We start from the raw sequence: 24,663 nt of genomic DNA on the forward strand, positions 1-24,663 counted from the left end.
ACTTTAAGACTTTAAGGCGGTGGAAAGCTGCAAGGGACGAGGAAGTTTCATTACGTGACCTACATGGAGCGGGCGGTTTTCAAATGCTTTTATTCGAGTCATCGATAAGGCGATTGACTTTGATTTTGAAAAATGCTACCAGTCAAAACTTTGTTAAACTATGATGGCACTCTCCCAAATGGAACCCAACCTGAAGAGTGATGTCATCCACAACTGCACTCCGTAATAGTGCCGGTTCTGCAAAAGTGGTGCATCTAAGGTGCAAACGGGACAGACCTTCACAAATTGTTGCCATCTGCTAATTTTATATTAATACGATCGACATACTGTACGTACATAGAGCATAAAAAACAGACGGAGGTAAACATACAACATCATTCCTCCAACTGACAAGTCACAGCTCCAGAATCGGCCGTCCACCTCACAACTGCAGCAAACCGAAAGCTAAAACTGATCCCAAAGCAGGTCATCCAGGTCGATCTCCACAATCACTCACCAGCACTACTTGACATGGCTTTTACTTTGATCTCCCCTGTCTCGGATTCATCGGCTGCCGACTTCACTGACTCCAATCTGACCCAGATAAAGACTCTGACCTTTCCAACCAACTCCATTACATGCGGCTGTACTGGGTACAAGCTTTTAAATGACTGTGGTTTAAATGTGGCCATTACTGAGCGGGTGTCCGCACGGATTTCATTGTCAAAGCCCGGCGAAGGGAAGATGGCCGCACAAAATGACTCTTGACCTTCATTTACATTCGTTAATCAAATGTCACACAGAGTCTGCGTGTTATCAGTAAGCCTTTGTCCGTCTCCCGAGAAGATGTGTGTTTTCAAACAGGTAAATAGAAAGAGTCGCTACTGGTACGTGTCCAGTAAAAGGATTCACTCTGCTTTTAGATCATTCCAAAACCAGGATGCACCGCACAGGTAAAACGAGATTTATTCGGATCATTAAGAGAAAAAGGAAGATCGAATTTAATTATAAACTATACGCCACTGAAATAAGAATCTGCAAAAACAGTTCTCTCGCTGGTGTCGGATGCAGGTTATCTTGAATTGACCAGCAGCGTTTTGTCATATATAAATAACGTGCAACCTCGCCGACTGATTCGTTCCAATAGAATGGACATGTCGTGAACAGCACGGCTAATGACCCGAGCGGCACATTTTGCATTCTAATTCATTCAGCGCCTAATTGTGAGTGGACACCACAGATAGCCGCCTTCTCGCTTCCCATCTCTCCCTAGACTGCAGAGAAGCCTGGGCTCGGAAAGGTCAAAATGGCCGACATTAATCAGATCGCCATATCCACGGCCCCTCCCCGCCATCGTTACTGTGCTAATCACTCTGGGTTTGGTTGCAGAGAGGTTTACTCCTAATTATTGTCATTAATAAATCAGAGGAGTCAGGCTGTCGGGATGAAAGAGAGGCCGTCCCTGCTTGCCATCCATCAGAGAGGCAGAGAGCAGGAGCGTCCAGTCATTAAGAAGCCTTTGAGACACGCGGCCGCACTGGGGACTCGGCGACGCAGACAATAACACAGCCAACTTTCTCATCAACCTGTGGCTCTGCAACCAGCCAGGAGCGGCGAATCATCAGTCAAATACAAGGAGTGAGTTACAAAAGGAGAAGAATGTTGCTGAAAGCAGGAGACTTTGGGATTTCATAAAGTTTACAGTATAGATTTCAAATGAGCATGAGATGGATTGAGGCTTCCGTAATTATGGTTCTTGGGCATTACACAGAGACCTTGTTTGTAAAGTGGGCTCTAAATGTCGGAGGGAAAAAACGCCAATATTGTGGTCTATTCAAACTTGGAAGTTTTAGATAAATTAAGCAGATGCTTAGGAAATGAATGTCTAAAACGTATAGGGAATATTAAAGATTCCATTCAGTAACTTAATGATAACTGCAGGGCCGTCACAATATCAGAATATCACTACACGATTATGGTGGCCAAAATAATTCACTATAATCATTTTTTTTAAGGAAATAATGTTATCGGTTAAATTCATCTTAAATTTTCATTATTTGCTTTATTTTGTTGTCTCTTTTCTTGGCCAGTGGTTCATACTTTACACTGTAAAAATGTATAATGAAAATAAATCATTTACAGAATTGTAACACATTTTTGAAATATGGCAAAAACCTTTTTTGGGGGGAGGTACAGTAATTTTTAGGGATGCAAAACTCTAAACAGGTGCTGAATTATTAAAAATTTTATCACCTTGGTATTATAAGGTTCTATCTGCATTCTGAGCAGTTTTGAGATATTGAGCTTCAACGTCTTTACATTACATTTGACTCAGATAAAATCTTTGTTTTCTAAAAAACTCCCAAAGTGAAAACCAGGTAAAGTAAAAGCATCACATAATGTAAATTGATTGTAACAGAACTAGAATATGCAATTGACTTAATTTTGACAAAAATGTCAGATAAAACCAATATTCCAAGGCGGAGATAAGTGTAGATTTAACACAAAAACTAGTGTTCTTCAGTACTTCAACCTGCATTTTTTCCACTTAAGCATACAAGAGGCACTTTTGAAACTTCTCAAGTCCACAAAAATATAAAATTCTCAAATGCATATTCATTTTCATCTCATCCCTATTCACTCCAATTGCGATGTAATTTACAATTAAAATGCTTGAACTATTTTTCCAATGCAAAACAAACACTTTCACTATAATAAATAGGTTTAACTTTATGTCTCACCTTACGATAATTTAACAAAGCCCTTTAATAAACTCATTTGCGTACACTTATTCTTTCTCATAGATTACATATGTAGGCTACATATTTAATATGCCTATATGTGTCATTCGTTATTCTCCCACTATAAATGTGACATTTATATCTTATAAAACCCCGACACTTTAACAATAATGACCTCTGAGCAGAGTTAAAGGAGAATCAAAATACATCATAATCTACATGCCCTACAACAAACTTACAACCGAAACCCTCACTCAGAAATCAAGAGTTATCATCATAAAGAACACAAACACACTCAGTTATCATGCATGTTGAGGACACCAGCCAGCCAAGGCTCAGTGTTACAGTATCTGTGCCGCAGGGAGAGAGAGATGGAGAGAGACGTGGCATCGCGCTGCCATCACATCTCATCAAATTAAGGAAGTCCATTCCACTTAAACGAGTTCTGTGAATCTAAAATCGACCATTAATGCAGTGTCATGTTAAATTAATACTGTCATCTAAATTACTGGTATGAATCTTTCACATTTGAAATGAGACCAAGAATGACTTATTCATTCTGCGCTATCTCCTCTGATGTCATACCCATTAAACATAACCAGGCGAGCTGTCTTGGCCTAATTGTATTAGAGTGTTAGGAGAGTGTTGGGCTGTTCGGAAATCATCATTTAGTATGCTGATCAACGGCTTTGGAGTACTGAATAATGTCTTAAATGAGTTGTGCTTTCAGGCACGCTACAACTGACAGCATGTAGAGATCAAGGTGACGTGAACGCCGTACGTGACGTCTGCAGATATACGCGTACGCACTTCCGCCCACCTCCGTCGATGCATCAAAACATTTATGCGTTTCTCAGACGCATTTATCCGAAGTAAGATTCTGGAGGATATTTCCAAGACGTGTTTCATTTTTCATTCATCTTACCTCGTTTTTGAGCACACGATGTGGTGAAAACACTAGACGAACTTGCCCAAAATATATATTAAAGGTTAACATCCTGGCGCGTCTCCATTGGTTAAAAACGTCGCTGTTTGATTCAAGGCGCCACCGCGAATGTAAACTACGCTGAATACGTTTTAAAGAGAGAAAGAGAAGGCCAAACGCTGCTTAAAACTTTGTAAAAATCCTGAATGCGTATTAATGTGTAAGTGAGTTACGCTAATGTAATCTGGTAATGAGCCAGACCTCATAAAACTAGCAGACCGGACCTCGACTTTCTCTCCGGTTTTATGGAGGGCGCAGGTGACACGAACCTCCTGATTTACAATTCTTACTTCCCGACATCACGTTTCGCGTCCCACAAGGAAATCCAGATGTATAAGGCATAGCGTAGGCCTTACGTGTATATATTTGAACTAAAATGCCTCCTTGCGGGCTGATAACCTTGCTAATAGTTTAGGTTTTGGATAAAACAACAGCGACCATTTGGTAACTTTGTGGACATCACCACTGTCGTTACACAAAAGTGAAAAGGACGGATTCAGTCCTCACCTTTTTCCATATTATGAATTATTATTTTGGCGGGTACTTGTTATGTATGAGATGATTCAAAAGTGCAAGTTGCGTGAGCATTTGTCGCCCTCTAGTGGCATGAATAAGAAAATAGTTGAATCGTATAATAAATTATTTTACTGCTGATTTTAAAGCACATAAGCCCTTTATTTTTAAGAGTTTAGCCTTGCGTCAAAGGCGGTCTAGACCTCCACGGTATAGTCAACAACCTTTGGACCCGGGGGAGAAAGACTTATCCATACATTATATTCAGATTATCCTGCTTCGCTTCTCTTCCAACTGACAGCCATTGCCACAGGCCACTACATCTGACAAGGCCGATGTGCATTTCAACATGGTGTACTGAGAAAAATGTCAGATGGACCAAAGCTGTTCCGAACGGATTCAGAAGAGAGGGAGAGAAGTAAATAAATCTTAAGGGCAGAAATAGGCTGTCTGGTCACATTTAGAAACCCAGTGTCATAAGAAAATAGCGCCACCAGACAAGTTTGTCCATTTGGATTCATTCACCCTCGCTTCGCTAAGGATGCGTGGTACCCGAGGCTATAAAGGAGTAGGTACGGGAGAAATGTGACCTACCGCTCATAGAGTGCAGACCCACCAGTGTGCTGTCAGTCCACCTGTGAGCACCAGACATCAGCTTGCATGCACATACAGTAAATACACACTCGAGTATAGTTTATGCATGCTCTTCTAAATGATTAACTGTGAAACTAAATAAGAAGGATGTCAACTGTTCAAAAAAAGAACAAGGCTACATCAAAAATATTTCTAGGTAGTGAAATGGGTCTCAAAGTCAAATTGCCAGGGGGACGATGTTTCTCATCGAGGGTCTGTTTACAGACAGTTTTGACCTATTCACACATACAGGCCATCAATGAAAGTGCCTCTTTAATATAAGAAAAAAAATTATTAAAGTAATAGTTCGCCTAAAATGGAAATGCTTTCATTTAGTCACTCTGATGTCATTCCAAACATAAATGACTTCTGTTTTCCAGAACACAAAAGAAGATATTTTGAAGAATGATGCTAAGCAAACACTAGACCTAACTGACGGTTATTGTTTGAACACAAAACCACTGTGAAATTACTGAAATTACTTTTTTAACACTACATAACAGTTAAAACTTTAAATAAACATCATTAAGACTTAATGTGAAATAAAAATATTATTTATTATTATAAAATATTACAGTGTTTGTTACTTCTATGAAATGGTCTTCACAGACGAACGACATGAGGCGAGGACAATCGTAATTTAGTGGGTGAACTATACCTCGAAAGGCAGTAAATAAGATCAACTGTGATCTAAACATTTTTAGAGCTCATACTGTCCACGGTTGCATTAAAAAAATGTACAAGTCTATACAATTTTGTAAGCATTTATATTAGTAATCAAAGTTTCGTTTAATGTCATAATTTGCACTTTATTGGTGTGCATATTCAATACGTGTGCCAACAGATTATGCCCAATAACATGACATCATAGTTCATAATAATGAAAGCCATATCATACAAAAAAGACATGAACAGACAGGTTGTATGGCCAGTTGTAAATGAACCGGGTGCACTTTTTTGGATTTCAAATGCATGTTTTTTCTTTTATAAAGATTTCAAATGCATTTCTTATGCAATGCAGCTGCTTAATATAACCAGATTGTCAGGAATCAGTAATAATACAAACATCTGCCTAGCAATATTAATTTGCCATTTCCTAACCAACATTTAAATGCCACCAGAGCTGTACCCTAATCTGAGTATTATACATCTTTGAACCCTAAAGATATACCAGCCTACTCAAGATGATCCAGAAACTCCATTTAACTAAGCTGAGAGACCTCATAGAAGTAAGCTCCCAACATCTTGGTGCCCTGAATATAGTTGGATCTGTTAAGGCAGAAAAAAGAAGGAAAATACTGAAAGATTGCCATTTTCATTTTCTTAGCATCAAACAAAAAATAATTTCTTAGCTTGCCTATAAGAGGGACCATGAGATTGTTAATTAAAATTGGGGTAATATGTTCAATATGTAGCGGTTTCAAAAACACATTTTAAATAGATGTTTGTCATGTTATCAATAAACATTACCTGTTGAGTTTCTCGTTCTGTGAGTGAGCTCCATCGTCAGATGAGCCTAAAGGAAGTAGCATAACATTTTGTCCCGTAGCTTCTTGGAAGGTTAGAGTCACAGGGATACTTCCTCCCTCACGGGTGAGATCAGGCTCCACACCAAACACTAAAAAGAGAGAAGTTGCAGTGCATTGAGCAACGGTCATTGTGATAAGTAGGAATGAGATATCATAGACTTGGGGTTGATACCAGCCGGGTTCAAGGTTAAAGTCAAAATGACCTTAATGTGTGGATGACTGAATGTAGATTCAAGACCTTGTGATTCAAGTTTCATCTACACAGCATATTGACCCAGACGTCTTACCAGTCTTCATAGCTTTCCTGCCAGCCATATAGTGAGGATGGTCAAAGTCAGACACCCATGCTTTGGCTCCATGCCCCATGTACACATTCAGTTTGTTGGGACTCTGCAATTCCGCAAACTTCTTTTCCAGATAAGTAACAACCTGTTTGATAAACAGCACATGTCCACGCAAGTTCCCATTTATAAGATACACAGATGATAACGGTAGCTTTGAACACTACAAACCTGTTTTTCCACCACTTTAGGATCCATATCAGGTACCAGGCGGATGGAGAACTTGCCGTTGACTTTACGAGGGATCACAGTTTTGGCCCCTGCTTCAGAGAACGCTCCCTCGATGCCGTGCAGGGAAAGAGATGGGTATCTCCAGCGGTGCATGAGGATTTGCTCCTGCACAGAGAACAAGAAACAACAAGGTAAACATACAATAATTGGAATATAAGCAGATTCTATGGTTTATTTGGATTATTTTAACAAATAATTAATTCAAAATAATCATAGAGGCTCAGTTGAGAAGAAAGCTGCACTTTGGTCAAAAAGAAAAAATAAGGTGTTGATATTATGAATACCAAAGCTGATATTGATATTATGAATAGCAAAGCTAAGTCAGATTTAAACCGCACCAACTACAAACTTGGTCGGAGATTTTGCTTTTGCCCAGTTGTCTCAGTATTCATTTCATGTGTTTGTGTGTACTCAGTCAACTTATATTGTTGCCTTACTTTAACAGCACATACAAAGAATGTAATTTTTTACATCAGAGACTTTTGAGGTTAATTTTTACATTTACATTTACATTTATTCATTTGCCAGACGCTTTTATCCAAAGCGACTTACAAGTCGTTTTTTTTACAGTGGCACATTACTGCAGAGCAATCAGGGGTAAGGTGTCTTGCTCAAGGGCACTTCAGTCATGACCTGCTGGCACTGAGATTAGAACCAACACCATTTTGATCACAAACCCAACCCTCTAACCACTAGGCCACAGCTGACCCACAAGAACTGTGTAGCACTGGTTGATACATTCATCAGTTTACACTAAAATTAAACCAACTGACAGTTACCTTGGTTTCATGTAGCAGTTTCTGTGCTCCAACATCTTTGGCGTATTCTTCCATATCAAACTCAATCTTCTCATAGAGTTTCTTCTCCTCATCAGTCAATTTAGCCACATCCTTGTTAATCCCAGGAATTACAATCTTCCCCTTATTATCCACCAAAGAGCCTGAAAACAAAACATTCATGCACATTGTAGTATAGAACCTTAGGAAGTTGACATAAGGAAATTGTAGCAGTATACTGACTTTGTAAAACAACAGATGAGACAGTTAAATCCTGTGCAGTCTAGGACATTTCTATCATCTTGAATATCTTTACAACAAACTCACAACCATGTACGCATCTGCCCAATCTCACCCATTAAAACTATGAGGTCAGTCATGGCCTCATGAACAGACCCTCCAAACACTCCAGAATGAAGATCCTTATCACTGCATTCCACCTGGAAACATAAGAAACATTCATGTCCGACACATGATTCTATAAAATAAAACTTTCTTCTTAAAAAATACTATTACTAATTTCACAGCAGATGATGCACTCAAGCCTTATTAGGCATCACTCATACATTTTTGTTTCATGAAGATAAAACAGTGATTAAAAGGAAAAGTCTGTTAGTCCAGTAAGTCATAACGTATACCTCGATAAAGAAGTAGCAGATTCCTCTCAGCCCATAGGTAATGCAAGGCTTGGTCTTCCCCAGCCAGTAGTTATCAGAGATGCAGACATAGTCGACACCCTTAAAGAAAGTATCTTTGCGGGAGAAAACCAGTTCGTCCAAACCCTCTGACCCAGATTCCTCCATTCCCTCAAAGCAGAACTTTACATTGATGGGAAGTTCCTATGATTAAGAAGAGTTTTAGTCTTTTCAGGCCAAGGACCCCTAAAACAGACTCTATTTTTAAGACAGGCTTAAATGATAAGACAAACATTATCAAACAACCTTTAGACTGCATTGCTGTCAAGCTCTCAAAGAGTCTTTAAGAGGAACTTTTGGACTAATGACAGTTCATCGGTGTGTTGATGGGGAAATAAAAGTTATCTGAGGCAACCACGAGATACAAGCAGGCTTTTATGCAATGTGATTTGATTTTTAAAACAATTTTATTTTGCCAAGTCACCTGCAACTGAAACTTTTCATTCCGTCATATTGAATGTCATATCAACCAGATTGCACCACGCAGGCTGTAATCTTCATTTCAAGCAATAAGCATTCAAAGGCACTGATATGTGCTCGTAATGCATTTAGCTGCTCTGAAAAGTAATATAAAAGGACTTTGCACAGAAGCTTTAGAGATTAATAAGCAAATGGTTAAAAAGTGTTTGCACCTGTCCAATCTTCTGATAGGCCTCAATGATGTTGAACCAGGCTAGAACAGGTCCTTTGTCATCAGTAGATCCTCGTCCATACATTTTACCTTAAACAATTAAATAACACGTCTTCATAAAATTGTATCATGTCAATGCATGTCTAAAACAAATCTTTCAAATTGCATATGCATTGGTGTTAATGACTTTTAATGAAAAACTAATTCATGACGTTTATCTTTTAATATCCAGAGCAAATACTAGACAAAACTAAAAGTTGCATGTCTTAATAAAATGTCAATATGAAGTCAGCTGTATTACTTTTCATTAGATTCGTTTTGCTGTTTAAGACGAATTTTCAATTGTGTCAGCTTAAAAAAAATGGTGGGAATCAGCTGACAGGTCACAAGAATCAATCTCAGTAGAAAAAAAAAACTAAACAAAAGGACAACAGGATTTTTCTCGAAACTACTTCGGGTTGGAGGAACACAAATGCAAAATGCTGAGTCTGTGAAATGTCTTCCTTTCCGTGTCATCAGGCACATGCAAACGTGACAAAGTTTTGTTTAACAAAACACTTAACGGGTTAAACGCAGTGAAATATTCCTGTGGGAATAATACCTGTGGGTACACCATTTGCAGAATGCACAAAAAGCTGATCAATAGATAAATCTTATTTGCTTTAAAGAGTAAATATTTTAATGTTCTTAAAATTACATTTCATGCAGTGTGTAATGTTGCTGTGTGTGAATGTAAGCAGTCTGCCAAGATCTAAAGCCGAAAAGTGAATGAATAACAAAGTTATTGGCTTGTGAAAAATAAAGTCGACTCTGAATCACACGGACGAGATCAGAGTAGGCTGACAGAAAGGAGGGGATAGACAGATAATCCCTGAACAAATCATTTGAGTCAGTGAAGAAGTAAGGTGATAATAGCAGCCTATTATTAGAAAATGAAAGTGTTTTACACAGTGTATGTTCATAAACTTGTTGTTGGACACACCTTACTCTCTGAGAAAATGTTACTTAATGCACTACAACCTTAAAAAAAGATGTTAGCAAAAGTTTAGAGGGACTACTATTGTACATCTTTAAAAAAGCTCAGAGGAGCACATACCTTCTTTTTCCACCAAAGTGAAGGGAGGTGTGTCCCAGCCATCCTCGATGTTGGCTGGTTGAACATCTAAGTGTCCGTAGATGCACACGGTCTTCTTGCTTGGGTCTGATCCAAGTCTGCCCAGAACTATCGGAGGAAGAGGGATCTCCTCACCACCTGGTAACTAAAACAAGACCAGGCTAAATAATCGAATGGGGAATGGTCACATCTACTGTCTAAGCAAGCAGCTGCAGTCATTTAACTAGTTACATGTTACAGGTCTGTGTAACAATGCACGAGTCACATGAACTTCATTTGTGTTTTATAGTACATCCATGGTCATTATGAATAATGTAAAAAACATATCTGTTTTTTTAAATAAAACGCAAGTCAGTAAATAATAATCAAATATTCATTTTGGGGTGAACTGTTCCTTCAAAGAATTTTCTCTTGGTTTACTTGAAACATTCAAGACACGACCACAATCTTGTGACGCACACAGTCAGGTGATCAATACCCACAAAAACACAAACGGAATAGAATCAGGCAGCCAAATTGTAATACTGCCAGAAAACCACAATATCTTATTCACAAGCCAGACACAATCATCAGAAATGTTTTATTTTTACAAAGATTTTTTAGCAAAACCAACCTTCTGCATCCCAATGTCCACCATCTCAGCAGTTCCACCAAGTCTCTCAATGTCTTTGGCTGCCATCTCCATCATTTTCTTGATTTCTCCTCGCTTTTCTGACCATGCAGACACGCTCTGTACAGCGACCCATTGTCCCAGGCGCTTCATACAGTCACAAGGGGATTACAAGTTAAAGTTGCATGACAACTGGGAAGAAACAGGTTGAATTTGAAATATAAAGAAAAATAAGGAAATACCTCAACGTATTGGTCCTGGTGATCGTCCACATATTTGAAGAGAGTTTGCAGGTAAGACATTGTTCAGCTGTGATCCAATCGCTCTGTGACCTAAAGCAGTCCGACCTTTATTCCTACAATACAAATTGACGTGTTGTAATTGACTTTATCTTGCAGGAAAGCACATAAACTCCTCCCAGTAACAGTAACTGCTGACAAAATCATTCCTCACATCGTGATTCATGACAGCGTGACAGGTTGGTTGAACCACAGAGTATTCAAAACAAGCCACTGTTGTATCTACTGTATAATATGTGTAACGGTTAACTTTCTTACATTAACGCTCATCTTTATAGAAAATGTTTGCGATTTCTAGAGGTATTCATTCATTTACGAACCTCCAAAGTGAGATTTGAACCAACTTTAACTGCTTTGTTTTAACCCAAGTTGTCTTTCCACCGGTGGCGTTGTGAAGAACGCGACTCGAGAAAAGAAAATTCAAAATAAAAGTCTGGGAGGACGGCATTTTGCCGCATAGAAATACAGTAAATATGCACAGTTGTCAAGCGTTCAGTGATGCCGGAAGGCTCGGTTTTATGGTATTTTGAGAAATGATCATAAAACAATCTTAGGGGAAACAAAACCAACCAACAGAACTGATGTTGCAACAGGTTTAATTAAAATAGCACATTTGAGATTATGCGTTCGCCCGTTGAACAATCCTAACGTCTTTAAAACATTGTATGCAAATGTGTGTTATACAACATCGATTATCTAAAGTGAAAATAACCTGAACCATTTCTATATGAATTGTGGGATTGCTTTTCTGTGTTTATGGCTGGAGTACACTACAAGACTTTTAAAATCTGAACAGAAGTTTTATCATACTCTTGCATAAATTTCAGATAGAAACACACTAACTGCTCAAATCTACAGACTGCACTGACTTTCTGCAACAGAAAATCTGAGCAAAAGTCTTGTGTATTTAGCCTTTAGACTCTGAGTGAGATAGGATACATAAAGACGATATGGGACCGTTTCCCGTACAGGGTTTAAGCCTAGTCCCAGACTAATTTAAATGTTAGAGGTGTCTTGATCGAAAACCCTTTACATGTCTTGTTTTGTCTCAAGATGCACTTTTCCTTTTTAAAGATTTCACCCTTGGTGAAAAACTGTTTAATCACTAACAATCTAAAAAATCTAATGCATGCATGCACTTCAATATCTTTATTAGAAAAACATTAATTATCAGATAGAATATTCACATTGCACATCTAAATTAACAAATTATACCACTTACATACCATTATATAACACCGTATCCTGGTATATTGGTATACAGTGATCATTGCAGATACTTAATACTTAGTCTTTAAACTTTGGCTTGTCATTTTACATTTTTATGCATTTGGCAGACACTTTTATCCAAAGCCGATAGATTGAGCACTGTACATTTGAATCTGAATAAATGCAATCCCCTGAGATTGAACCCATGACCTTGGCGTTGCTTGCAACATGCTCTAACCACTGAGCCACAGGAATATTCTAAGTGACAATTTTTGGATTGTGACAATAGTATGTAAAAATAATACAAATGTTAGGATTTTAATAATCTTAGCACTACAACGGAAGGAAGGAGCTGCAGCAGTGCTGGTTTCAACAGGGGTTGTTACAGCTAAGGTTGTGGCGCTAGCAACGCCAAGGATGGGTTTGATCCAAGGGATTGCACATACTCAGAAACAAATGTATAATATAATACAATGTAAGTCCCTTTGGATAAAAGCGTCTGCGAAATGCATAAATGTAAATGTTGTAGTAGCTGCAGCAGTGCAAGGGGTTTGAAAGCACCAACAACTGTGTTCACAATGTGGGAGATGTTTTCGCTGTCCTTGACCACATTTTTGTTGTTAGCGCACTTTTTATGCGTTGTGTAGTGTGCGTGCTGCTACAACAAAAAGATGAAGGATAACAGCTCGGCTTTAGTAACATTTGGATTAAATCGGCCCCAACTGGGCAGAGATTGTTGTCCGATCTGGCTGTAATGTAGCTGAATTCAGTGGGTACTGTCTTCATGTTCTGATGCCTCTTTTAAAACTTTTGTTGAAAAGAGGACATTGTGGTTGCTTCCATTTATATCAAGATAATCTAATGGGATGAAACTTTCCATTAAAAACGTAGAAATCAGTTTCAAATTCAATATATAAGGTGTGTCAACAAAATGATTTCTCATGTGTGCTTAATTCTGACAAACACACAGTGTTGACTTTTCCAAAGGATTGGACAGGATCCAGGCATGGCCATATCTTGATGTAGTGGGACAGACTGTTTGGTCTATTCGTACTTCCGCCTGGTCTTTTAAATTCTCACGCCCTTTGGTTATTTCATCCAATGATGTGCCCCCGCGAAACGTGAATGAACTCGAGGACCGGCGGCTCCCTGATTTGATTACCTCAGTTACTCGTAACTTCTCAGCATACAACTCTGGTTCGTCACGTTGGCACACCGGATTTGCGCTAATTGTACAACAACAATGTCCTCTGTTGGGCGTGGTGATGCCTTCATTTGCGTGGGTAATTTAGTGATTTAACTGCTGTGGCATCAACATAAAGGACAAATTGACATTTTAGACTAAACCTGTGGGGCCACATATTCCTGCTGTTTTGTCCACACTCTTTACTTGGGCTTGTGCTGCTCAGTGGAGCCTGCATGCCTTCAGAGCTTCAGTGCTGGAGTGTGCACTGTATGCATTCTTCTTTAGTCATTGATAATTAGTTCTATGTATACTTTGTCTTTGGTTTGATACAACATCGCCACATTAAGAAGACATTTTGTTGGCTTTTTAGCTGCATTTATTCATTATAAACACACACAGTCATTTTAAAGTTATGCAATCTGACTCCATGGCTAAAATGGTCATAGGGATGGTTAAGTCATTTACTTTATTCTCTTGTTATTTTGAAGAATGTTGTCAACCGAACAAGCACGTTACCCATTGACTTAAATCAATTTTGTTACCATACAATAGAAGTGAATGGAGACCATTCCATTTTTCTGTTGCCAGGATGCTTAAAAATATATTTTTTGTTTTGTTAAAGAAAAAGTCAAGGGTTAAAAATGTCTCTTTCTCTTAACAGGTAGTAATTTTGAATTCCATCTAGTCTGGTCCGAGTCCTAATTTCTTTGCTCGCTTTACCAATTGTTATCCCGAACATGTATGCCGTTTAAAAGAAGATTCGTTCAATAAATCCTGGACAAAGACACCTTGGATGTGTTGCAAAGGGTAACTCCACCCAAAAATTAGACATGCCGACATTTATACATTTCTTTGTTTTGTTATATACAAGGAGAGGTATTTTGGAATAATGTTAACACCTACAGTTCTGAAGCACCATTGACTGCCATAGTAGGAAACCATTTTAGTAATTTTTTGGTTGTTGAACACAAAATATATTTTGAGGAATGAAGGAAAAAACTACCATTCAAATTGTTCCTACTATGGGAGTCAATAGTGCTTCAGAACTGTTGGTTGCAAACATTATTCCAAAATATCTCTCATTGTGTTCCACCGAACAAAGAAATACATGTTTGGAACGACTAGAGGGTGAGTCAGATTTTTGGGTGGAGTATCTGTGCTTTAGCAAACATCGCGTGCAACTTTATAAAGTCGGTGTGAGCCTGATTTGCTTTTATTTGTTGAGTTCATGCGAGTCAATTTTACCATTTTCTTTAAGTTGGGCTAATGTTAACAAAACAAATTCCCAGGATATCAATAATGCTTGAAATAAAAGTGTTACTCATGACAGTAGCGCAGTACCAGAGCCGTACAACTGCTCACAAACCTACGTGCCAGCAGAATAAAATAAGTTCGGGTAACCAAGTCTGATACCCAGGTGCAAGTAAATTACATGATCTGGTTATTATAGAAAGACAGGTGGGTTTGACTAAATCTGCAGAACTGCGCAGACTGATCAGCATATGACATCACAGTACTGAAAGATTAGACTGCTCGTATAGTTTAGTGGTATTTTAATCGTAATACATAGACCGGTCTGCACAACTTTTTAATCGAACTCACATAGGACAACGTTTCCAACTAAAAAGATTTGAGGGATATGTTTCAGTTCATATTAAGGTTAAGCTGCCTTAAGATAGAGATCCAACACGTGTTTACACTGCTTGATACTAAAATGATAATTTGTGTCTATTATGTCTTACTTATTATGAATGTATCAGCAATACAAGTTTATACAAATGTTTCTCTATGAAAAACATTGCCTCATCACTATTGGCCATAAAGCTACATAGCATATTTAAATACCAGCTATAATGAAGATATAGGACCCCTAAATGACTGAAGGGCCCTTGAGCAAGGCACCTTACCCCCTATTGCTCTGCAGTAATGTGTCACTGTAAAATAATGTGTCACTGTAAAAAAAAAACTACTTGTAAGTCGCTTTGGATAAAAGCGTCTGCCAAATGAATAAATGTAAATGTAAATCTTTGTGCTGAAGTGACAGTTGCTAGTGTATGGTAACCCATACTTGCAATGCGATCTCTGCATTTAACCCATTTAGTGAGTGAACAGTTAAAACACTCAATAGAACTTGGGAACACCCAAGTAGCTCCTCTCCACAGAAACCTTTAGATGAAGAGAAACTTAAGCTATAAACTTAATTAACCAATAAAATAATATATATGTTTTTCTTAGTGCAAATTTTGCATTAAACAACAGCTTTGCTTAAATTTATAAATTGTAGTTTAGAACTTGTTGTATATAGTGCTAAAATGACTCACTAGCACTTCTTTGGCTAAACTATAGCTTAGACATAAAAACTGCAGGAAATATTTATTCATTCCTTTAATATAAAGTGGCACTTTCAGAGGGACAAAACTATAAAAAAAACTAATGATCATAAACGCAAGTTAAAACATTTATACATGGCATATGTATAACAATAAACAGTCCAGTTGACCTTATAGCTAAATGCTCAGAAAGTGTCAAACCAAGATGTTGATGAGAAAAGCAAATATAATGAATAAATAGAACCAGAAATCAATATCTGTATTTGGTAGAATAATCTTTAGGAGACACCACAAGACCCCGTCCTTTCCTGGCTCCCCTGTAGACAGTTTCAACAATATCTATCATCTCCTGTTTGTCCTCCATGGTCCAGTTTATCTTGTTGTTATTACCAGTTCCAAGATCAATCATAATGTGCTTGTTCCTGAAATATACATGCAAAACACAAATACATATTGAAAGGAATAGTACACATTTTAAAACAAGATCCTCACGAAGAGAGTAAATATAAATCTTGGGTCAGTGTAACTGCTGTAATACAAAAACTAAGAGTTTGAAAAGGCAGGGAAAGATAACTTTACACATGAATGCTTTAAAAAAAAAAAACTCCAAAAATATTTATTTCACGTAAGCAAGCATTCTTTCTTCACAAACTTACACATGCACATTAAGACATTGTTCTTACTGATATCAATAAAAACTCTGCTTCACGTGAAGATATAAAGCAATGCAAGTCATTCGTTATTACAACAAGCCCAATGCTTACCTGAAAAAGAACATGACCGTGCAAGGGTCATACAACTCGTACATCTTGTTAAAATCCGGCACTTCTGTAATGTCCACTAGATAAATTACAGCAAAATTCTTGACCTGGGAAAAGATCGTGTGTTAATTACATATATTTCTCAAAAAGATGGGTTTTCACAGACGATTTAGCTTTTAAATGCGGCATACCTTCTCTGCAATACTGTACAAAACTTCATCCATTTTCATACACGTAGGGTCCCAGTCGTGGCCAAATCGAATAACTATAGCACGATCCTCCTCAGATAAAATAGCCTGGTCCACTTGCCAGCCATTGTGAAGATGAGGAAGCATGTACGACATGTTTGCAGCTCAATGCAGCTCTACAAACCCATACCACGAATGAGCACACCAGTGTTAACATCAACAAAGAGTGTAGCATTACAAATGACACAATTTACGGAAGCAAAACCTCACAACTGCATTTTTTTCAGGACGACTACTGAAAGACAGAAAGATTGATAACAAAATGCACTACATACTATTGACATTCTAGAATTATATTTCTAGCTAACGTTAGCTCGTAGCCTGTCTGCTTTGTATATTGTAGAAAATACGGACAAGTGCTGCAAGATATCATCAGTCAATTATTAAAACTGAACATAAAAGAACGTCAATTGTAATCCTTACCTTACAGCTCTAGAATGAAAGCTTGATTTCTATCGTTTGGAATAAACGTGTTTTGAAAACGTAAAAGATATACAACAACGTTCACTTGCGTTTCGTTGCTTCTACGATGGCAGCCGATGCATGAAAAGTACTCAATGTCGCCGTCTGCTGGACTGGAGCGGAAACGTGCTGTTCTCAAACTTATTCGACGTGTTTATTTGGCTGCAGAATGGTGTAAACTTATACAAACTTACTTTATTAAAAGTGTTGTATATTCTTTATGTATATATATATAATTCCACCATTCGTTACATAAAACGCAAATGTGAAGCCTAAAACAAAGGCGATGTAGTTTTTTTGACATGATGTAGAAAGTTGTTCACATAAATTTTAAGTAACATGTATTACAAATATGAACGATAATCAGTAGTAGCCTATATTAAAATATATGTTGCTTATATGTAAAGGTATATATTGGCACTACACCTGTATTGGTATATAATTATAATGGTATCATACATGGGTTATAATTTGGACAGGACCAACAGCAATTTTTCCTTAAATTCATTAACCCTCGTCTTAATACATCAATAGTGGTTATGGCATTAACTATTGCTATCTATTGTTATGTTAACCCACACACTACTGGTCAACCCCGGTATGTTTTAGTTATTTTTTCAAAGTAGCCATGTTACACTACTCGATTCATTGAAACGTTTCTTATGAAAACCTTTCATCCTAACGCACATTGGCATGTTTTGATAATAAATTGCCAATTGTGTATTTCTTTTATTTATAATGTGAAAAATTGATGAATGCAGCCAATAAGAGTCTAGCACACCTGGGAACTCCTTCGATAGTTTAAATAGTATGGTGATACTTAAAAAAAGTTGGTTCAACATTTGGTGAAAAGTTTGTAACAACATTATTCCAAAGGTTTTGTCATATTTAGCACGATTATTCTTAAATGAAAAATAAACAAGTGACCCTAAAGTGACATTTACTCATCCTTTTGTCATTTCAAACCTGTTTGACTTTCTTTCTTACACGGAAAACAAAAGAAGATCTTTTGAAAAATGCTGTTAACTGGACCCCATTCACTTGCATTGGTTTTGTGCCCATACAATAGAACTGAAAGGGATCCAGTGCTCTTTGTTTACTAACTTTCTTCAAAATATCTCTAAGGTTTGAAGAGGCCGAGTAAAGGACGACAGCATTTTCTTTTTTGGATGAACTGTCACTTTAAATAAGAAACTGTATATAATGTAGCTTTGACATTGTCAGAAATATTCACTATTGTACAGGTGAAATGAGTAAACATGTCCTGATGCTTACAAATATTTAGTAAAATGTATGTTACTGCAATCAAATCACTTCCAAAAGAATATCATGTAAGCAGCATTCATTCATGCTAAAGAGGAAAAACTCTTGGCAAATCTGTTGAAACATAATTTAAATACTATATTTATAAAAGAATAAGGCATGATAGAACTTATTTGACAATACATGGAAGTGAGTATTATGAAGATACATGGTATAACATAGATAGGTGACTTGATAAATGCTTCAAAGGTTCCAACAAAGGACAAAATGTTGGTTTGGCAAACAAAAAAGGTACAACTTCACAAACATTGAAGTTTTCAATTCTAGAACTAGGCTATGAATTCAAATAATCTTCAAGTTAATAAACTTACATGAAACAATGTAACATGCCTTAAATGCATTTATCATTTTAAATGTTTTAATATGACAAGCTAAAACAAACAAACTGCACAAGTATTCACAGACGTTGATGAACAGCAGCCAAACTAATATATTTTTTTCCGTTTCATCCTCTGTAGTTTTACCTCCATTCATTAACACTGAATTCAGAGTGGAACATATTTAGTATTTGTATTTCAAGGACAAACTAAAAGTTTAGGTACTTGGTAAAATTTGCATTGTCCTCATGATTGGGAAGCTACTCCAGCTCCATCGCCACCTCAGAATCTTCCGTCACGGTGGCTATCTTTTCCGGCTCAATCTCAGGAATAAGAAGATTATGATTCACTTTCATCAGCTCTGCCATGTTGAAGCCTAGAAGTACCATGGTCTTGTTTTTCTGTAAGTGTCTCATACATTTGGTACGTTGCTTGCTGAACTGGCAGGAAACATCGGTTTTGTTTAGCAGTAAACGGCCACCCAGGGCAGCGACCTCCTTTTTGAGCGGGTAAGGCTGTTTATTAAAGTATTTGTTAACAAATTCACGTCGATCATCAAATGAACGCAACTCCATTCCAGCTGGATCCAACATAAATTTTACAGAGGGATCAATGACAACTTCAGGTGAGGGGGCCGTAAGTGCAGCTAATCTTTCTTTCTCTAGTTGCTTTTTCCTGGCCAACCGTTCTTCTCGCTCTCTCCTATTTGCCTCCATAGCTTCTTTGAAGGCTACTTCCAGCCGCAACTTGCTCTGAATCTCTGCTTCTGTTTCTGGCAACTGTACGGCAGGAACGGAAGGTTGGACTGAAGCTGGGGTTGGTCCACTAATCTGTTTCGGATGAGCTGGGTACGATACTACGGCTCTGTTTGGTATAGGAGTAACAGCTAATCCAGAACTCGTTTTCTCAACATCTTTGTGACCCTTAGGTGCACAGCGACACTTAGATAAATGGACAATGATGGCCTTGGTGGTGGTCTTCCCTGTGTAAACACCTCCACAGTAAAGGCATCTGTATGATGGAGTTTTAAGTATGGCATGCAGAGTGGGCACGATGAAATGCTTTTCTTTGAGGTGCATGTGATACAATTCTTTGCTCAGGAGCTTCTCAGAGCAGAAGGGGCACTCGGTGTTGTTCGAATTTGGCGTGGGCATGTTGCAAATTGCCTGAGGATTGTTGGGCAACATCTTAACAAAGATCAGATCGAGGGAGCTGGTGACCAATGCAAGATTGAGCTCTTTATCTCCCATTATAAGTTTCGGAGCTGTGGTCCTAATGTCAAAATAAGGGAAAAGCAGATTCCCTGAATCGTCGGTGTAAAGTCTGTACTCTCGCCTCATGAATTCACAGTTGTTCTTCTGGGTCACATCGTGATCAGACTGCATGTGCTCAACGAGCTGCCTGATGGAGTAAAACAGCCCAGTACAAAATAAACAGGTCATGCCATGAAGCAGATGTTCAAAAACGCCCCTTTCCGATATCAAGATCTTACACGTCAGACATTTCACGGTCTTGTCTGGCATCTTTTTCAAAAAAGAAGCACGGGCGGCCAGACCAAGCTTGGGCATTTTAGAATAGTCTTTGTGAACCTCTGGATGAGAGTCGTAGATGTCAGATGGGAAAAGCTCATTGCAAATAGGACATGTGATCCATTTCTTGGCTTGCTTGGGGGGTGGCAGAGAAGGGTTTTGCTTGTTTTGCTGTGCTGGTGGGGGGTTCTGGGACACAGGCAATGGCACTTTGTTGCCTCCATGGGTGTTATTTCCCTGAACCGATAAGACTTGCAAAGGTGCAAGAGTGTAGGTGGGCAAGCCATCGACTTTGTTGCCTGTGGGGACCAAGTGACTCAAGAGGGACTGAGAAGTAAGCATGGTTCCTCCAGCGGTGGGCTGATTTACGGGCAATCTTGGGGTAACGATGAGGGACTGAGAGCCTTGCGGCCTTACAGCAGGTACGTTAAGGCGAACGCCTGGTGGAAGGACAATTTGACGATGTTGCAGTTGACCAGGGGCACTCAATCTGATCTGGTGGGAAGGAATGCCGTTTGGTGCAGACGGCACTGCAGATGCAGGTGAAATTTGGTTGTTCTGAATTGCAATTGGTACTCCTGGCCTTAGTAAGCCCTTTGCCTCGGCACTTGCAAGTTGAACTAGGGCCGAAGCTTGAGTGGGAAGAAATGCTTGGTTGGTTCCTGAAGCAGCAAGCACCCCACCGTTTTCCACCCCTACAGCACTCAGAGTAGAGGTCGCTGAAGGCTGATCCTTCATCATTATGACAGCAGAAGCAGCTTGGGATTTTGGTGCGAGGGCCAGGTATTGTTTCTTACTTTCAGTTTCGCAAATTAGAGCTCTGACGTGCACGTCCAGCTCCTTGTGCTTTTCTGAAGTCAGAAGATGATAAAGTAAGTGTTCCGATGTCTCAGCTGACACGTAACATCTCTTGCAGTAGAATTTCTGAGACGTGTCTCCAAGGGATATGAGGTCCCTCTCCGATCTCTGCCCAGCATATTTATTCAAGGTGGCCGTGTAATGATAAAGGAGGACGTGTTTTTTCACACTGTATAGAAGAGTATCTTGCATGTGACATTTTCGACACTGAAATATACTGCCACTTCCGGCTTTCGGAGGCAACTGGGGGACTGCAGGAGATTCGAATGGTGGGTCCTCTGCATGGAACAATCTGCAGTGCCTGAACACTGCTCTGGGGTGGGCTATAAATGGGCAGGAAGTACAGGTCGTAAGTCTGCACAGACGCTCCTCTTCATCATGATTTCGCTGAATATGGATTTTGTATGTATGCCATGACTTGGTGGAGAACTGACACAAGCTGCAGCACAATCCTTGCGTCCGATAGTCCCACTGATAATAAAGAAGGCGGCCTGTTTAGTCATACAACACTTAGAAAACATCACTGTTCAAACATGGTTAATAGCTTAATTACATAGTGAATATTTAAATATCACCTTTTTTTTCCACCGGCCATCAAATCCTTCAGATAGACTGTTCCAGTCTGTGGCATCAAAAATATTGTCCCCTGGGAAATATTCCTGGAGCTCCTATAAACAAAAGAGAAATAAAGAAATATTATTTTTACTGTATAATGCTATATACAAGAAAGAGTTTTGTGCACATAACTGCAGTTTGGATTTGTTGTGTACCATTGCATGCAGACTTCTAAAGCAAACATACCTGGCCTAAACTAAGACATTCTTCAAGTCCGATATCTCCAAGAATGTTTTTTACTTTCCTTCTTGTTCTACGGATCTTTTCCAAACCTCTGACCGGAAACTGGTACATGGTCCCACACCTAAAAAAGAATCAATTTGGTTTCTGTTGAAAACATGAATATTGTAGTCTACACAGACCGGTCTTCTTTTATATACATCAATATTGCATGATACGGTTTAAGTCAGTGAAAAACAGAGTCAGACCAATCATATTTGTTCAGCGATGCTAATTTAAATCCATTTGGATTTGGTAGTCTGGACAGCAAAGAAAGCAAAAACAAACCAAATTCAATTCTTATCACAAACAAAAAGTATAGATTTTTAAATGCATTTAACACCTGAACTCTGATCAGAGTTATTCAGAGCCCACATGTCACATATTACACAATGCACAGCAATAGTTTGAACTGAAGGTTGTGAATGAGCAAATATAGCCCAAAATATACTGTCTCTTGTGATTCATGAATAGAGAAAACCCCGGTTTGACACATTCCGTTCTTGTAGTAAAATAAAATCTCTCATTTTCATTACAATGGCTACAAATATAGATATAGCACATATTAACAAAACTGTCTGAACAACGGATCCAATTTCATTAAATATGTTAACCAATTAATTAGTAAAAATTCAGCCTTATCTATGTAATGTATTTCTATACTTTTCTGGTCTTTATCGTTTTTTTGATGTAAAGTGTTTTATGCTATAACATTAAAGGCCAAAGTATATTTTCAGTTGTCATAATGTACACATGCATTGTACTTTAAAATCGGTCCATACCAGCCACTAAAATCTAAATGCATAATTAACGAGCAGTCTTAAAATTTTTGTCAAATTTCATATTTAATCCCAAAGTGAAAAGAACAAAGAAAGATATTCCCGTATAAACGTTTTATAGTCAAAACATTGTAGTATAGATATAAAGAAAATAAGAACATTAATAGTTTTTTAATATGACAGTTAATGGTATAAATGCAATTAGACATTTTAATTATGTTCACAATCAACTCCGTTGTGTGTAAAGATGATTTATCAAATTACAGTAACTGCAATACCTCATATAACTTTAATTCATATTTTAATAAATAAACAAAAGAACAAGAAATGAAACCGCAGTTGTACAACATATACATTGAAAATATATTTTGTAAAGAGAATATGGTGTGCTTAACTGTTATGGAAATAACGTCAGCACTTAGGAAGATTAACCATGATTTTATAATAATAATAATATAGTAGTAACCTTTTTGCCAGATTGATTACCATTTGTAAAAAAAAGGTTCATTTTAGTGACGCAATCTTGGATTTGAGGGTTAAAATGTTTCTGAGATTTTGTGCGCATCTCATCTCTTCCTGTTGAACATGCAGAACACACTTTGACACATTCAATTAGTACAACGAAAATGTTTCACTCCGAAACACGTCACAATACAACGGTGAAAATCCAGCTAAAATATCAATAATCCGCAGCCAAATACAACGCAACATTCACAAGTTGACATAAAAATCAAGCAACTTCGGCGACGGATGCTGTGTGGCCATCTATCCCCCATATCAGACAAATCCCCACAGAAGTTACCATTTGCATAGCATAATACATGTGCTCGGTCGAATATCTTCATTTAGCGCAACTGAAATATGTATCAGCGTCGGTCAAACCACACCAAGCGTATTACATTCAAATCGCGAGGTTGTGCCCTATAATTCGTATAGAGCATACTGTAAATAATCAAGCGTTTCATATCTATGCATGCATTCGCATCCCATAACAGATTTTTCCCCCAGCAGTGCGTTTCTAAATAACGCGGTGATGTCATATAATAATTTCGGGCAGAGGGCTTCGTTGTACTTCCCGCGCACCACGCCGTCATACCGAGCCATCTACGACTGTAAGCAGTAGCTAATGTTCTCTCTCACTGCTATCTAATTGTGAGGATATTACCTTTTTTCAGCGCCACACCGATTCTGGGAGGGGGTTTTGTTACTTTCACCGATCCGTGGGCATGCAAAAACCGATGATACAGGATGTGGAAGCCGAACAGGATGTTCAAACAATTAATCTGCACTCTCAAACATGAACTACATGAATGGAGAGTAATTGTCAGTTTTTAGAACTAGGACTCATTTATTGTGCTTGCCGTTTAGCGACGAGAAAATGGCGCATTGAACAACTGGGAAGTGACGTCGGGTCAAAATTATCATACTGCTGTCTTGTCCAATCAGAATAAAGTACGCTTGAGCTGGAAAAACTTTGTTGTATAGGAATCGCGTTGGTTCTTAGTGGTGATCACGTAGAGGGTCATGTCCAACTTTTCAGTCGTTAACTACCCAGAATGTGATTAGTTGCGGTTTTTCAAAGGTTCAACATAAACAAGCCTTCATTTAGAGATGGTCTGGCCAGAAGGGGGCGCATTGTTTGTAATGTACAGGCTTAGCCACTAGAGGGCCCTTTGAGCAGTCATCTGGTTACTGGGCAACAGCACAAGATGGGCGGGCTCTAATCGGTGAAGTCATATCACACCACTGC

The 24,663-nt window shown here is 38.3% G+C and overlaps 3 protein-coding genes across 7 annotated transcripts; all 3 read right to left on the reverse strand.

Moving 5' to 3' along the window:
• Window positions 1-5,389: 5,389 nt before the first annotated feature.
• cndp2 (carnosine dipeptidase 2) lies at window positions 5,390-17,339 on the reverse strand. 4 transcript variants are annotated; one of them, XM_079485402.1, is made up of 12 exons: window positions 17,235-17,339; window positions 11,021-11,133; window positions 10,782-10,925; window positions 10,151-10,313; window positions 9,056-9,144; window positions 8,367-8,567; window positions 8,084-8,168; window positions 7,732-7,892; window positions 6,893-7,057; window positions 6,668-6,809; window positions 6,322-6,469; window positions 5,390-6,120 (listed from the first exon to the last, which is right to left on the reverse strand). In XM_079485402.1, exons 2-12 carry the CDS (start codon window positions 11,078-11,080, stop codon window positions 6,054-6,056), a joined length of 1,425 nt encoding a protein of 474 aa, XP_079341528.1. In that variant the 5' UTR covers window positions 11,081-11,133; window positions 17,235-17,339; the 3' UTR covers window positions 5,390-6,053. The 4 variants fall into 4 exon arrangements, with proteins under 4 accessions (XP_079341528.1, XP_079341525.1, XP_079341526.1 ...); XM_079485399.1 differs by lacking the exon at window positions 17,235-17,339 and adding an exon at window positions 11,398-11,497; XM_079485400.1 differs by lacking the exon at window positions 17,235-17,339 and adding an exon at window positions 11,336-11,479.
• txnl4a (thioredoxin-like 4A) lies at window positions 15,841-17,425 on the reverse strand. Its single transcript, XM_079485403.1, has 4 exons — window positions 17,235-17,425; window positions 16,755-16,927; window positions 16,567-16,670; window positions 15,841-16,224 (listed from the first exon to the last, which is right to left on the reverse strand). Exons 2-4 carry the CDS (start codon window positions 16,905-16,907, stop codon window positions 16,053-16,055), a joined length of 429 nt encoding a protein of 142 aa, XP_079341529.1. The 5' UTR covers window positions 16,908-16,927; window positions 17,235-17,425; the 3' UTR covers window positions 15,841-16,052.
• A 1,015-nt stretch (window positions 17,426-18,440) lies between these two features.
• adnp2b (ADNP homeobox 2b) lies at window positions 18,441-24,301 on the reverse strand. Of its 2 annotated transcripts, XM_079485404.1 has the most exons (4): window positions 24,079-24,301; window positions 22,102-22,219; window positions 21,876-21,968; window positions 18,441-21,771 (listed from the first exon to the last, which is right to left on the reverse strand). In XM_079485404.1, exons 2-4 carry the CDS (start codon window positions 22,207-22,209, stop codon window positions 19,174-19,176), a joined length of 2,799 nt encoding a protein of 932 aa, XP_079341530.1. In that variant the 5' UTR covers window positions 22,210-22,219; window positions 24,079-24,301; the 3' UTR covers window positions 18,441-19,173. The 2 variants fall into 2 exon arrangements, with proteins under 2 accessions (XP_079341530.1, XP_079341531.1); XM_079485405.1 differs by lacking the exon at window positions 24,079-24,301 and having other exon boundaries at window positions 18,447-21,771; window positions 22,102-22,346.
• Between the last annotated feature and the right edge of the window lie 362 nt (window positions 24,302-24,663).

Source organism: Barbatula barbatula (assembly GCF_947034865.1).
Source record: "Barbatula barbatula genome assembly, chromosome: 21".
Taxonomy (NCBI): domain Eukaryota; kingdom Metazoa; phylum Chordata; class Actinopteri; order Cypriniformes; family Nemacheilidae; genus Barbatula; species Barbatula barbatula.